General features: G+C 42.0%; 1 protein-coding gene across 2 annotated transcripts; it reads right to left on the reverse strand.

Moving 5' to 3' along the window:
* Nucleotides 1-2126: 2126 nt before the first annotated feature.
* smg6 (SMG6 nonsense mediated mRNA decay factor) lies at nucleotides 2127-15409 on the reverse strand. 2 transcript variants are annotated; one of them, XM_030438117.1, is made up of 19 exons: nucleotides 15295-15409; nucleotides 11611-14002; nucleotides 11241-11433; nucleotides 10770-10880; nucleotides 10389-10495; nucleotides 9907-9985; nucleotides 9564-9674; nucleotides 8953-9168; nucleotides 7967-8028; nucleotides 7685-7830; nucleotides 7365-7478; nucleotides 6682-6838; nucleotides 5798-6017; nucleotides 5481-5657; nucleotides 5200-5367; nucleotides 4903-5047; nucleotides 4438-4694; nucleotides 4242-4323; nucleotides 2127-4151 (listed from the first exon to the last, which is right to left on the reverse strand). In XM_030438117.1, exons 1-19 carry the CDS (start codon nucleotides 15383-15385, stop codon nucleotides 4021-4023), a joined length of 4959 nt encoding a protein of 1652 aa, XP_030293977.1. In that variant the 5' UTR covers nucleotides 15386-15409; the 3' UTR covers nucleotides 2127-4020. The 2 variants fall into 2 exon arrangements, with proteins under 2 accessions (XP_030293977.1, XP_030293975.1); XM_030438115.1 differs by having other exon boundaries at nucleotides 6682-6841.
* Between the last annotated feature and the right edge of the window lie 948 nt (nucleotides 15410-16357).

The following is a 16357-nucleotide window of genomic DNA, read 5'->3' on the forward strand; positions in this document are numbered from 1 at the left end:
CCAGATTAATAAAAACAATTTGTTCCAGTAAACAGTAATAGTAATATGATTGCAGTGCTATGATTAGATCCTCAGACAGAGCTGTCAGTCTGCACTGTGAATCATGTAGTTGCATGATTATAAAACATGAGGTTTGGGTTGACAGTGAAGCTGACGTGCAGATGTCATACCCAACACCTCTGCACTCAGACCCCCAACACATCTGACACACGTCTATTAATGTGCTCCGGACGTCCTGACACTTCTTTCTAAAATCATGTCATGTTTACATCACTGATGCACACATGTGACCATGTGTGCAGCTGAAGCCCCAGTTTATTCTGCATTCACACGAGAACTCTCCATTAAAAGTGTTCTGCCTCCTGCCACGGACAACAGCTCATCATTACGTCAGCGTAAACACGCCACTGTATCTCCAAGGATTACACATGTAGGTGTAATCTGCAGGAGAAAACTATACAGGACGTATGCACTGTGTGTGCATGGCAGCAGAGAGGTTAAAGATGGGCATTCCACAACAGGCTGCAGGCCGAGAAGCCAATCAGCTCGCAGAACGGGGCTCAGAGGGCTTTGATTGGTTGCTCGGTAGTCCTGTTGTCATGATGATGGGAATCAGGTCCTGCCTGTGTGGTCTGTATCCAGGCGCAGAAGTATACCGGAGCAAATGATATGGATGGATAGGCTGCAGAACTTTCTGTTCCTGACAGACACACACACACACGTATATATATATATATATATATATATATATATATATATATATACACACACACATATGATGTGAATACATGAACCCCATTGAACATAATCATAGATAAGCACTCAAACTTACAGTAAACATATGTGTGTTGATGGTGCCTGAGTTGATGCTGGAGCATCAGTAGCTTCTTGTTGTGGTGGAGTGAGTTACATCATGTAACAGTGAACAGTACGAACCTCTCCGAGCGCTGACTTTATGCCGTTTCCACTGACTGACTCTGAGCCTCGCTCTTCATTATTAACACTGGGAGTTTGAATATTACCATATATCAGCTCTAAGAATAGAATTTCAGGACTGAACCAGAGCAACTCAGTCTTTTGACGGATGTCTGGATAATGATCACGGACATTAAACTTCCACAGATGTCATCTTGCTCATTACAGGATGGCTGACTTCTACTGTACATTCGCTCATGTTTGCCTGTTTCATCACTTTATCGAGACTGTCCCTGTATTGAAGTAAAGACTGAACACTCATTGGTCTCATCACCACCTGTGTCATCTCCAACTACCACATGAGGGCACACATGTAATGTTATCAATGATTTAGATTTCACTTTCTGCAGATTATATGCATCTGGTATGGAATCTCTTGCAATAGCTGTATATTATTTGAGGATAATGGCTTCTATTTCATTTGTTCTGTCCAATTTTTAATTTTAGAATCTCAATGTAGCCATAATTATAAAACCAGTAAGAACAGCAGGTTTTGATGATCAGGCTCTTAAACTTTAAGGATTAAGATGAAGTTTATATTGAGACTGTCTTTACGCACTTTGGTCCTTTTTTACAGCATTGTTGACGTGTCACAGGAGGAGTACAGGTATGAATAATAATGAATCACGGCTGAATTTCATTTCCTGGTACTGTGCATGCTGTTTTACTGGAACAACTTTGCTAGTGTAAATAAAGGAGCACTATTTAGTTTTGGAGTAGAAATTCAAACATCGATTTTTGACATTTACAGTATTAATGAGGTAATAATACAAACAGAAATATTTTTTGTTTTCATAACTGAATAAACAAGCTGTTCTCAGAGGACAAGAAGGTCCCAGAATAGTTTGTGTCTAGAAAGGTGGCAGGGTCCGCCACATGTAAACAATAAGCAAAACAGTGTGAACTTGTGTTGCCCTTTAAGGTCAGCTTATTTAGTCTAGAAAACAAATAGTTTGTTTTAGTTTGTTGAGGCATAAGAAATATCAGTCAAAGAAGATCTTTGTCTTCTCATTAAAATGTCCGTCTGTAAACTGTGCAGTGAACCTTTAGAAACATCTCGGCCTTTGATATTAAGCCAACTCAAACTGTCTGCTGTGAAAAAGGCCGGATCACATTCTTCATTTGCACATTAATGAGGTCAAAACAAAACAAAGACTTTAAAACATTTTTAATAGTGGAAGATGAAAAGCAAATCTTGGTTGAACTGATTATGGGTTTACAACTGCTCCAACACTAAAACACTGCAGCACTCGACACAGTAGATAGTACTGAACACTACAGCAGCACCAGAACAGAATAATCAAACCTGTCGGACGGTTCGCACAAATACACAAACATCAACTGCTGACAGAAGCTTTATAAGCCGGGCTGAAACGTTACAGGACAAACGGAAAGCAAGGTAGCCACTTCTACGTACGGTATTACTCTGAATCCATATGATCAAGCTGCTATGAGGAAATGATGAATTATGTATGATGCAACATAACAGAGGACACAGGTGTACATTACATCTATTTTAAGCATCCAGACACAAAGTCTCAAATGAACACAGAAACAAACACAAGTATCGCTCAGAATCTCCTGAAGCGATGTGGAGCAAGCAAAAGCACCAACACTCCCTTTGTGTTAAATGTTTGTTGAATGTGTCGGAGAGCTGCTGCTGTAACGCAATGGAAATTTTACAGGCTGTGATTTATGGTGGTGCACCTAACGCAATTTGTTACAACTGAGTGGATAGTGGGAGTAAATGAACGTGGAAATAAAGTGTCACTCTGCAGAGAAGAATAGGTATTGTGATTAAAAAAAACATTTCATGAAAAACTGTTGTGGTTGTATGAACTCAAAAGCACAAAAAGACTGAAGATGAACAAACTGTAAAGTGAAATAGTCAACAACAATACTCGATATTTAAGGATCTGCAAAGTCGTGGTCAAGACCAAACCACCTCTGAGTGTTTGAAAAGCTCTGTTCAATTTTGTTTTGAGTGATAGAACATTTCTCAAATAACAAAAATCCCGTAATTAGTGACTGTATGATATGTAGTAGTGTTGATATATTAAATTTGCCAAACTGCAGTCATTAATAATTCACGTTCACAGTTTTTGTCTGGAAACTTTGCAGGTGCTTTTTTTTTTTATCAGAGTCAACAAAACAAAGGAAATCGAGAAGGAAACAAAACTTTTTACACACATGAGCTCAAAAAAAAAAACAAGTAAAAACAACAAAAACATAAACTATCAATGTTTTTTTGTTGTTTTAAAAACATTTTCTTAAAATAACCTCAATGTTAGCATCAAGCTGGAGGAACAACCCGAGGTACCAAACAGGCAGGAGGCACCTCCTGGTTTTGGCAGGAAATACCATACCTGCGTGAAGGTGTTGAGATTGCATGATGGGTCTTGGTTAACCTTCTCTACAATTAGCCACTTGTTATTGTCCTGACAAAGACCCTCCAGCTGTGCTCCTCTCTGCCTAGCTTTCTCTCAGCTCTGCAACACAGGCCAACGCAGTCAAACGTGACTGGGCCCACAGACAACTGTGAAAGTGCCAGTTATGGCCTTCATTACTGCCGTCTTTTATCAATTAAATGACCATTAACTCTCTCCCTCTCTCTCTCTGCCTCCTCTATCATTAGCCTTAAATTTTAACACTGCTTGCAGAGTACACTCACTAACTAGGAGCAGAGGCTCGAGGCTGGGCCACTCAACTTCCAAATCAAATCACTCCATTTTCACCTCCCTACTCCCTTCCAATCCAGCCTTTCCTGAGACTTATCATGTCTCCCGTGGCTCTTTCTGAGGAAGCTAGCTGATCTTAACACATACATACACACACACACTTCATAACGAGGGGGGGAAAGCTTAATGAGACCACCCTGCTCTCACTACATTTGCTTGTATTTCATAAGAAGTGGTTCTTTGCTTTCTTTATCATTTCCTCTCCCCTGCCATCTCCTCTTCCTCTGCTTAAGTGTGTCTTCTCTCCTTGGCTGAGTGGCAAGCAGGCTTCAGCAGTTGGGCTCCTTTGATTCCAGCTTAGCCTAGTTCAGCCCACTTTGGCCCAGCTCAGGAAAGCAGGGATGTCTCTGACTGGGACGTTTCGGGTCAAAGCTTTGACGCGGAGGTTACGGTCGTCTGTAAGGAGTACCACCTCCCTCTGGAGCCTCACTGTCCCATCTGTGTGTTTGTGAAGAAGAAAAAAGAAGTAAGAATTTGTAAGTGTTTTCTTGTGTGTGAGGACATGTGAGGACAGTCAAGGTTACACACTTCTCTGATCAGGCATGAAGTCTTTAGCCTTGTCTTTGCAGTAGTGAAGACAGCAGGACAGAATCACATCATCATTGTTGCCCTGAGAAAGAATAGAACACAAAGTTACCAAAAAAAGAGTAGAAACATTTGATCTGATTGGTATCACTGCTTACCAGCAAAAGAAAAGAAAACTAATTATGAAAAAACATCTCACCTGCTGTCCAGAGGTATCTTCACTGCGGAAGGAAATTGACTCAAGCTGATTTCCTCTGCTCGTCAGGGCTCGGAGGCACGGCTCCCTGGCTTCAAATCCTCTCTCTAGGAAAGCCACTGCCATCCGGGCCTTCTCCTGCACGGCTCGCACATGGGTAGCACTGACATTGTAGTTGCCACGACTACCAGTGCTGCGCCCTCCTGACCCTCCACCAAAATTGTCCTGGCCTTTAGCCAAGCCGTCCAACTCTGTAATCACTGCGAGAGAGAGAGAACGAGCATCACACTACAAGTACACAAACAAGGATTTCCTGTTTCTACAGTAAACTGCAGACACGTGGGACATTCTTATCATTTCAAACAAGTCACAAACCACAATTTAATCCTCCATCATATCTCTTACTAGAGAGCATACTCATTCTTACATTTCTTTCCTATATTCTCAGTCTATGTTTTTCAGTCTTACCGATGAGTGGCACAACTATGATGTATGTTCCACACTGAAGGAGTTTGGTCAGACCTCCCAAGTGATCGATGAATCCATTTGTGTCCGGAACCAAAAACAGAGGCCTCACTTCCAGCTCCAACTGCCCGCTTGTCTGCAGCACTGCCTGGAACACACACACGTTGTGTTTGATGTCAAATTCAGCTCTGCAGCAAAACGGTTTAACAGCATACACCTGCCCTTCTCAATTTACACTTAATGTTCTCCTGATGTGAATATTTACTGTTAGATACATACAAACATACATGTCAGTTTTACCTGTATTTTATCCCTGCGCTTCTGTTGCTGTGCCAGTTTGTTGGCGAGGGCGTGGCGCCGTGCCTTCAGCTGTCTGATGTCATTCTCACTGTCTCCTGCCTCCTCTGCATCATCCTCTCCTTCAGATGCGGAGAGAGAGGATTCTGCCTCGACTATGACGTCATCAGCCTGCAAAACGGACGCAAACATTGGATAAGACACAGAAAAGATGCAAAGAACAGAGGGTGCTAAGCGAAGAGGGGATGTTATCTCGTGGGGGAATGTAGGCGAAGGACAGTCACCTCTTTTTCTGTGAGAGAGTCCTGCCTGCTCCCTGTTTCCATCGAGTGGTTAGGTGGAGTAGATGCCACAGAGATGTATTTTCCTCCCTTGAAGGCCAACAGAGGCTCTTCCTGTCCACACAAAGCCTCCAAAAAGTACTTCAGCACCGTGACTCTCTTACAATCTGCTGCTATTGCCTGAGGAGAGAGGATGAAAGTGTAAATGCATGTGAACAGGAAGAGCATGATGTAAAATCAAACACTCTAAAGGTGAAAGAAGAAGAATGACTCTGCATCAGTACTGCTGAGCTGAATGAAATGGAACACTGTCCACTCACCATGTCAGTGTGTTTATCTGTGTAACAGGGCTCCTGTGGAGCAGCCAGCAGTGGTACAAAGCCAGCAAGGAGCCTGTCCTCCTTTAATTGCAGCACAGTCAACTCCTCATCTCCCTCACTCTCATCAGTTTCGACTTTGTACAGCGGCACTTCCTCGTGGTCCACTCGAGCCAGCACGTTACACAGGTCAGCCAGACACTGCCAAACATCAGGGCAGCAACTTGACAGAGAGGAACAACCCAAGTGATGGTGAGGACTGAGTATCTTATATAACTGCCATGAGCAGAACAAACAGATTACGTTGAGGTAGTAATTTAAAGCTGTTCTAATCAATATTTTCATGACGACAATATCAGATGACAAGGTGTATTACATAGCTAGTAGTGATGAACCTACAGGAAACTATTCTCTGCATGTGCAGAGGTTTAAAGACACTTTCAGATCATTTTTTAGCCGTCTGACCCTCAGATGTTCTGTTCTGGTTCACGCTCACTACTCTCGTATCACAACAGGCAGCCAGTTTTTAGCGTAAAGGCTAAAAACACTGTACACTATCTGTTTAATACCAAAAGACAGCAGCAAGACTCAGTAACTAGCTGGTGAACGTCCTGGAGCATGAAGTAGCTTAAGAGCCAGATATTCCCCCTCAGGATTTGGTAGAGTCCCATTACAGAGCTATAGAGAGTCAATATTAGACTTGCACATCTACAAATTAATGATAATATTGCTACATATGAATATATTAAAAAAAGTTTGGTTCTTAGAACTGTTTGGTAGCAGGTTACCATATCAACTTAAAACTTAAAAACTGTGTATATGTTGTGTTCATTACTTGTTTCCACTGCCTCCAAATGCATCAGTTATTACACATTTAAAGGACTCACTCTATGGTGCATGGTGGTGGGTTCCACTGGTCTGGCTGTCCCAACATCCAATCAGACCAGACCTTGATGCTCGGCAACAGTTCTCTTAGGTCCGAGGGGAAGGCTGAGACCCTCACCATGCCCTCCAGCTCCTCTTCTCCATCTGCCATGGGAACTGCTTCTGAAAGAGACAAAGAGAGGTGTTAAAAAACACAGCCCTTGTAAGTAATCAATGAATCAAAAACAACTGAAACTCCAATTATTGGAGATAAAGGATTACGTTTTAATGCAAATCAGAGCTGCACAAATAAAGGATTACTTTATTTGAAGATGTTAAGTCCATTTGATGTTAAGACATCTTTTTTGTCGTACAAAATATTTTCAACTATATTACACTGTTAGAAGGTTAAAAAAAAGACACTTGTCAAGATTAATTAGCCAACTACATCAATGTATTCTTTGTTAAAAAGAGCTGTAGCTGATACTTCAAAGCCAAAACTGACTGCATGTTCAACTACACTGTTTATTAGGTAGCTCTCTTGTGTCTTTTAACAGTTCATTTGATATTGATGCAAACACCTAAATACTAATGTTGACCTTAATTTCAAAGTACATGAATCGGAGTGTATTGCCACAACTTTGATACATGCTGCTGATCCAAACTTGAACTGAACGACTACTTGTGGATGTTACTGTGTGTGTACCTGCAGCAGTATCTTTGAGCAGCTCTGTGCAGCGCTGCACCAGTAGTGCAAACATGCTGAGACCCAGAGCAGTGCTTTGCTCCTGTAAGACGGACCTCACTTCTCCTTCTTCACCTGACAAGGACAGACAAGAATTTGAATTTTTATGTGAGAAGATATAAAGTGGGTCAAAGTCAAACATTTTACACAACAAATACAATCCATATTCATCACCTGCGTATAAAAATAAGTTGTTCCACTGCCAGTTTAGCAGATAATGTATTAAGCCTAGACACAGTATTTGTTTTTTGATGAATAATGGTGCGTGTGTTTAGAATTACCTCTGCCGTGGGCATTGTGTATGGTGAACATGTTGATGGTGATGATCTGCAGCATGTGAGTGCTTCCCAGTAGAGAAGGGCCATGCTGTAGCAGTGTCTTGAACTCCTGCAGAACACGGCTCGCCACTCCAGGAAAGGATTCCATCCTGTACAGGAAAACATTCACATTTATAAAAGAAAAGTATAAACAGCTACAAGGGCACATACAAAAAATGAACAAAAAACTCATATTCTGTTTCAGTCCATGAATTTAAGGGCTGGAATACTTGAGACATCACTCACCCCACTTTAGTGAAGAGCTTTCCATGTGCATGCAGGAAACTCAGAATGAATCTTTTATTTAGCTGGAGAAAAAAAAAAGAGAAGGCCATGAGAAGAAATGTATTAGTAACAGTTTTATTTAGCTACAAACCCTGGAGCACAGCATATGACAAGAAAACACATCTTCATCCATTGACAAAGCACAAGGAGAGCTTTGGAGCTGATGTCACCATTTAAATGCACCCGGGAATTTGAACAATAGGGGTGGGAGGAAATGGACTGAAAGGCCACGGAAGCTGGAAAGAGCAAAGAGGACGCACATAAAGATGCCTCTATCAACAGGATACTCTGACAAATGGTGAACAGAGGCCGAGCACATTGGAAAGAGACAAAATAGATTTGTTGTAAAGTCAAGAAAGTAGCACACGTTAACAGGATACCATTAGCATAATCGCTGAGACTGCTATACAGACTGTCAAAAAAACAAAAACAAACCCACAGTAATCAAATGGACTCATGTTCAACTACACCATATATATAGTTGAGAACACAGCCCGTTTCGCTTAGTAAAACCATGGTGAGTCATTACGAGCCAAAACAAAAAACAACCAAAAAAAGGACCAGATAACTAAATATGAAAGAAGAGCTGAAGTAGGGGGTTAAAAACATCCTTGGACATAAAACAATTTTGAAAACCAAAGGATAGCACTCAGAATCCAAGGCCCAGGAAATAGTGAATAAGTAAAAATGAAATGACGACAGAACACATAACAAAATTAAGGTAATCAAAGTAGAGGTCATAATGAATTAGATTACAAAGAGAGAGGGGAAATTAAATTCTATAAAACAGTGTGGTAGACGTCAGCAGGCACTAGAGTCTTTAAGTGCTTTAAAAAACTGCATAAAAAACAAACAGTGTCTCTGAGTGCGTACATGTTAAGGTGTATGATGCATCAATGTGCAATGAGCGTGTTTGTGAGAGAGCCAAAGAAAGAGAAGGACCTTACATCACTAGCGCTGAGACTGCCCAGCTCTCCATCCTGTTCAGAGTCTCTGCTGGATTCACTACCTCCTCTCTGTGAGGAAGGGGTTGCTGCTTGTCCGCTGGGGCGAATCCAGATCTCCACACGTGCTCCATCTTCCCCTCTTCCTCTTCCTCTTACGGCTGGACCCTTGGAGCCTCCTTCATGCTCCTGCCTCCTCCTTCGCTCAAGCTGCTCAACCTAAAAAAAAAAACAAAGTATGTAAACAAGAAGGACCTTACGCTGCCTGAAGTCTTGGTATACACAAAATTATAAGCATGTGGACCAGTTATGCTGATATGGTAACCTTTACGTATAAATATTTCTCTTTATACTGGGTGTAATATTTGTATGAACTCAGGGACATGCTCTGTTGGTTCTGTTCTAAATAACGTTGTGAGATTATAGCTCTGTCAAACCAACAATTATTGTCCACCATGGTTCATTTCCAAGGTTTTGACTCGAGCTATTTTCTGAGTGTATCCGCCCCAAGGCTATGAACTGAGAATTAAGGAGACCTTGAAATACTTTTAGTCCAAGAAAAAAAATTGTATAAATAGTCTGGCAAAAGTTAATGACCGAAGTGTATGTCTCACCTTACGCTTTGCTTCCTCAAACAGACTCATCAGGCTTTCCTTCGCGGTCAGAATGGGGTTGGAAGCTGCCAAGCTGCGCATATAATAATACACAGCATCCAACTTCCGCTTCTGTGAGGGAGAGAGGTGGGAAGAGAGTAAGAGGAGGGAGGTGTCCTACAGAAGGACAAAAACTAGGAAGATGCAAACAGACCATTGGTCAAAATTGTTGTCTTTTAACTTATCCCTGGAGCATGCCAGAAGAGATACAACTTAACTCCAATTATCTAATTATGTCTCATACAATTTTTCGCTAAATATCAAACTCAACTTTCCATCCCGACTTGAGCTACATATTACTTACTGTATAGAATGCCAGCAGGGCCAGCTGGTTATATGGTCGTCCATTTTTGGGTGCAATCTGTTGGGCCTTCAGGTACCAGCTAAACAAATGGAAACATGTCATCATGAGATACAATCATGGTAACTGTGTGTGTGCTTCTACCTTTAAATTATTTGGCTTTCATCTAGTCTGTCAAATGCAACTGAGAAAACATGTTCTCTATTATAGTTTATCTTGTTTATTCTGTTTAGGAGGTAGAATCTCAGGAGAAAGACTGCAACAGGAATCTTCTAAATATTTAAAGACTAAATAAAAATTGTATGGGAGAAATTTAAACAGGTGTGTTGTCCTACAGCAAAATGGCTGGTCCTGACTACTCATTCTTGAACTTAAGAGTTACCACATTTTAATTAACTTTTTTAATGCCAATGCAAATCCTGTATTCTTTAATATGTCTGTCATTTTTTGCACAATACCCAGAGAATGCTCAAATCACAGCCTACCTGCGAGCCTTGCCATAGTTGGCGGAGTCACTGGCTTGTTCCCGGTAACGTGCTATATCTCCTAGACAAATCATGCAGCGCTGAGCACTGATAAGTGCATACTTTACCTGAAAATAGACAGAACAAAGAAAACCATTTAGCACCAATATAAACTTTAGCTGGGGCATAATTGTTTAAACAACAATGAGTAGTAAACAACAAAGTCACTGCGTATAACATGTTTATATGACATGACTTTGAAACTTTTTTTTTTTTAAGCTTTAGGTTTTTTTTCATTCCACTATGCATTTACATCTCATCAATATTATTTCTGATTATACCATAAATATTTGAACACACGTCAAGTGCTCATACAAGCACACAGACGCAGTATTGCTGTACCGTTTTGCGTAATGGCCGAGCCCTGATAGCCATGCCATCCATGTACTCCTCCAATTTAAACTGGTACACTGTCTGCAGCTTCTGAAGCAGCGCATCAAAGAAAAGTGCTCCCTGTAAAAAAACAAAACAAAAAAAACAATGATCACAACGGACAAAGAAAGTTATAGTGGATTTTTTTTTGTGTGTGTAGCCATGTAAACAAACTTCTAAAAGTGTGATAGTAATTGATTTACTCTGGTCTGTTACCACTACAACAAATGAACACTGTCAACAGGTTTTGGACAGAAATATTTCCAAGATTCACAGGCTGTAAAGAAACAATCATACTAAATTGGGGTTTACTGCTCAGTGCTTAAACTAAAGAGACAGTAGATGTATCCAAATGTATCCTGCATATACACTCAGTGTTAGACAAAAACCTCTTTATTTTATGACACCCTGCAAGGTACAAATTTACCACACATTCCTTACCTCATCAAGCAGCGTGAGCAGCATGTTCCTGATATGAGGGGTGTTATCACAAGTGGGATCTTTGAGGAGCTGCCTGAAGCGCTCTATGACCTGGTAAAAGACGTTCTTCCACAAAGCTTGATCCACGTTCTGAGAGTCTGATAACTCGATGTCATTCAGGATGACCTGCTCATACAGCCCCAAAAGTTCAGCTCTAGAAAACAAGAGGGCATAACAGGATAGTGCATTTTCAGTATGCAAACTGGTTCAGTTCTGTTGAGTTTATTATTAATTAGTCCAAAGTGGCAACTCAAAGCTACAGACCAGTGTAAAATATAAAACACACACCAAAAAAAGCCACCAACACACATCTTTTCCCCTGAATCCTCACCTGAACTGAGCCATACGATCCAGTCCATCAGCACTCACTCTGTCTCTGGAAAGCAGGTTACTTAGCTGGAGCTCCTGTGCATCTGCAGCCCTCAGCAGCCTCCCCAACTCCCCTCTGGCTTGCTGCTCCACCTCTTCATATGTCACAACACCTCCTGCACCTGACTGAGCATAACCTGCTCCCCGCAAACTCCCACAAAACTGACCCACACCAGGGCCTGTGTACATGCCATTAGTGGGAGCCATTTGGTAGGGCCCCATATGATAAGAGTTAGGATAGCGCTGGCTGGTGGCTGCGCCGGGATTATGTGGATTGCTGGCGGGCATGGGGTAGCAGTATGGGTTGTCAGAGTTTTGGAATTTGTAGTAGGACATGGCAGCAGCCTGCTTGGATCGAAACTGCTCACCATGCGGGACCGGAGGACTGCCTGCTACTTCATCGTCTGTGTCCAGAAAGTGAAGCTGTCCATATCCAGTCCCTGTTTGAAGATATACAGGCTGTTGGAGAGATGAATGCTGTGAGGATTGGGTGCTGGCAAGAGCTGGTTTCTGGTCAGGATTATTAGGATCCCAGAGTCGTCTCACTCCCCCTCCTCTGCCTCCTCTGCTCCTAGAAGCTGCTCCTCCCCTTATTCCACCAAAAAGAAGCCTTTGCCCAACCTCAGGTGAATTAGAGATGTCTGTGCGGGCTGGAAGCACCAGAATACCCCCTCCTCTGCCACGAGGCACCAAACCTTGCTTGCGATGTTGTGCAGCCCCACTAGGGGGTGAGTTATCCAACTGTTTTTCGAGAGAAACCCTCAGGATTCCTCTACCTACACCTCTGTTTCCCTTTGGTCTGTTCCTTTCTTCCCTCCGCCTCTCTGCACTTTGCTCCTCCTCCCCACCTCTTCTTCTCCTCCTTCTATCTTCTGCAATGTCACTCATCTCACTCCCTTCCCGTGATTCTGTAGATGATTCCCCATTGGCTGTCCAGCTTTGTAAGTGACTTCTTCGTCCTTCCCCACTATTAACCACCCCGTCTTTGTTGTTGTGTTTAGGCTGCAAGCGTGGCCACTTGGCACTCTCTTTATCTTTTCCCAGCCCAGGACCATCCAGACTTGTCACACTGCTGGCTGAGCTGCTGCTGTAAGTTCGATTCCGTGAGCGCCGAATATCTGATTTGGAGTAGCGTTTCGAGGTTGGTGTTGGGATGTTGGCATTTGATTGTTTTCTATCATCTCTTTCTACAGCCCTGTCTACATTTCTTTGTGTCTTAGCATCTTTCTCAGCATCTCTGAGTCGGTTGTTGTTGTTGTCTCCTCTGCTGCTTTCTCTGCGATTTTCTCTTCCTTTGCTTTGGTGTGTCTCTCCCGTCTTTCCTGGTTTGTTATCCCGATCGGCTTCTGATGATCTCTTGTCTCTTTCCTTTTCAGCTTTCCCCCAGTCACTCTTTCCCCCACCAGGTATTTCATCTTCTCCTCTTCTGGAATCCTGATTCCTCTCTTTTCCTTTCTCCCCTCCTCTTCTCCTGCGATTTCCCCTTTCCCTCTTCTTCTCTACCTTTTCCCCCTCCTCTTTTTTTCCTCCCCCATGGCCTTTCATTTCCTCAGTCGATTCCCCTCTCATGCAACTTGGCTCTTCAACAGCTTGGCCCACCTTGCCTTTCTCTTTCACACTAAGCTTTTCTACTTTGCGAGTAATTTTCTCCAATGAAGCATCAGTTGGTAACGGAGGTTTTTCCATATCTTGGCTTCTTTGCTTTCTGTTTCTCTCACTAGATTTAGACAATTTTACATTTTCCTGTATACATTTTACTTCTTTCTCTTTTCCGCCCTGATCATGTAGAGATGCTTTTTTGTTCCCGTCCCCTTCCCCTGTACTCAATTGGGGTTCTGGTTCAGTTTTCTGGTCATGTTTCCTGGGGGAAGGCTTATCTTCCTCTCTTCCAGCTCCACAGTCTTTTCCCTGAATACTCCTCCGGCTCCCAGGTTGATAAAATTCTCGGTCTGGTTTGCGGGCTTTCTTTGTCGGCTTTGCCGCTCCAGCAGGTTCCGGATTTTCTCTGTCATTTTGGATAAGGCCTTTTGCTTCATTTGCTTCAGTTTTCGCCTGTGACTGGTTGCCCTTTCTACAGTTCTGAGTGTTACTACCATCGCCTCTCATCCTGTCTTCTTCCCTTATCTCAGTAGCTGTCCCAACGTCTGTGCATTCGTGTCTCTCTAAAACTTTTTCAGGCACACGCTTTTTATCACTCTGTGATGGTTGATCATGCTCATGTGAATCAGTAGCCAGGGAATCACTTTGACCAGTTTCTCCCTCCTCACTGTCAAGGTGACGCCGCTGGTAGCGCTGGAGTTCAGGGCGCTTTCCTTCACGTCTCCCTTGTCGCTTTTGTACGTGGTGCTGCTCCTCTACAGAAAGAAAAGCACGCAGAAGAAAATAAGATGTTAAGAAACAAAGTCAGTCATCAACACAGTAAATTGTGTATGGTGTGTATGGGGTTTATGAGGCCATCATATCCTGTTTCTATACGTGTCAACAAATCACATGAAAATAACAATTTCAACAATGCCTTTGACTGTCTCTCAGTACTTTCCAACCTCCCTACTCTGCCTGTGGCACTCCGCGCCAAACCAAGGGTGTAAATCTTTAGATGAGCGTCCCAAATAAATAGTTGAATTTCTAAAAAGGGCTCAATAATTTACTAAATCAATTGGTCACTAAAGTTTATAGCCCTCATTACACAAACAGGAGTGAAAAGAACATTTGTTGTGGCACTATTATCAGCTGTTGTAAATATGCACTTGGTGCTGTAGGAAATACTAATGGCAGCCAAACAGTGCATGTTGGATCAACTCGAACCATCAATCATCACCATGCAAATCGAGAGTTGTAGTCATGTGTTTTAACAGTTTTTGACTCACAACAAAGGGACATTTTACAGAAGAGAATCATGCAGAGCATCCTTCGAGATTCAACAACTTTAATTCTGCTTTTTTGGAAGCAAGTCACTGGAGATGAAAAGATTTAAGCTATCAACGAGGTGTTCAGAATCACAGTCAATGAGGGAAACAGATGGGTGCATCGTCATAAACTAGAGCTACTCACGAAACACTACATTATTCACACTTAGGCCAAATGAAAGATAATAGTCCCTGTGTGAAACTGTGAAAGAGTACACATGGGAAAATTGGCAGGTACTGTTTCGACTACTTTTTAAATATAGTTTTTCAAATAAACCGTGTGCTCTCTTCCCTGGAAACGAAACGCAAATGCTGGCGTTAGTTGACGTCAGCTAAGTGAATTCTGACGTTAACTAACGGTTAATGTTGTCAAGAGTCGAGCTCATGTCATCGGTCGCAAACTCACTCAACATCATATTCTAATATAATGAACACATTTCGTCCACTAATATACGTGCACGTACAAATAGAAATAGCACGAACAGCCCGAGGAATATTTAAAAAGTGTTAAATTCGTGACACATAAATTCGCTGGTGTCGTTTTGAAGGGGGCGTTTAAAACAGACCGCGCGCCACCAAAGAATGGGCAGGTAGTTAGCTTACTAGCTAACAACATTAGCTGGTTAAAAACTTAGCAACTCCGTGCGCGACTTTCAGCTAACTTGGGACATCGCTTCGCTCGAATTTATCACTTTTTCACGAACGTATTCCGGCGAAGTATTTAGTTCACTTCCTCTTACCTCTCTGACAGTCTGTAATAACGATTGCGTTCGACGCCTCAGCTCGGAGTTCCGCAGCTGAGATTCGCACTCTGTCGAGTTCGTTCGCCATCTTTGCTTTCACTAAAACAAACACAACAAGTATGGTGGCCCAGCTGGATCAAACATATTCAACGGGTGACGTTTCCGCGAAGGCAGTCGGGTAATGTTGTACGGGCCCCCCCCTTTCAGGTTAAACAGTTTCCTCTACTTAAATAATAAAAAAGACTACTTAATAATTTTGAAATATTTAATTATATTTAAACTGCAATCAAGATTTTGCTATTATATTGTTATTTTACACTTTCGAAGCCAAATGAAGAACAACAACATAACTTATTACTGTCTTTAACTATACAGAATATACCTTTTCACTTATATTACTTATATGTATAAATTCCTGGTATTATGTTAGGCCTATGTAAAGCTCCTATTATCCTCTATGTATACTCTACTTAATATACCTTTTAACATTTTAAAGCTGGTATGGATTTTGTGCTGCCTGTTCTGGATACGTCCGGAAATTCATTGCACATAGCTGAACTGCTTTGACTGTGATTATTACCCTTTCAACTAAACTCATGTTTAATCTGAAATTGACTTGCATGTATTTCAAAATGTCTATGAACATTCTCTGGTACAATCTGTGGCAATCTAAAATGTGTAGTCACGTAATTCTTACGTAGGCCTTGACCTACATATGAGTCCTGGGGAAGGGGGCTAAAAGGTCTCCACATTATGTAAACTAAGAAACAAACAGATATGCTCCATACATACACACCCTCAGTTCCACACAGTATCCACTAGATGTCAGGATTGATTACTTATTCTCAGTTTTAGCTCAACGCTCCTTTTTCTCCAGCCGCTTGGATTGGCCCAGCAACGAACTTTCTCTCTCCTCCACTTTTGTTTGAGAGAATTTTCCAATGTAGTGCCGATTCTGTGCCCCATCACTTCAGTTTGACGTCTCCTGTCTCCACTGATGACTTGGATGTGAACTGACAAATTGCACGAGGACGTGTGGAGGGAAACAAATGACAGAAAG

Source organism: Sparus aurata, chromosome 13 (assembly GCF_900880675.1).
Source record: "Sparus aurata chromosome 13, fSpaAur1.1, whole genome shotgun sequence".
Taxonomy (NCBI): domain Eukaryota; kingdom Metazoa; phylum Chordata; class Actinopteri; order Spariformes; family Sparidae; genus Sparus; species Sparus aurata.

Bases quoted from the DNA above. Each gene is read 5' to 3' on its own strand.
- smg6 (XM_030438115.1), bottom strand. From the start codon at position 15,385: ATGGCGAACGAACTCGACAGAGTGCGAATCTCAGCTGCGGAACTCCGA. The intron at 6,842-7,364 runs GTACACACACAG...TGTCTCTTTCAG, and splicing joins GCTCAAAGATACTGCTGCAG to AAGCAGTTCCCATGGCAGAT. The intron at 6,018-6,681 runs GTGAGTCCTTTA...CTCTCTGTCAAG, and splicing joins CCACCACCATGCACCATAGA to TTGCTGCCCTGATGTTTGGC.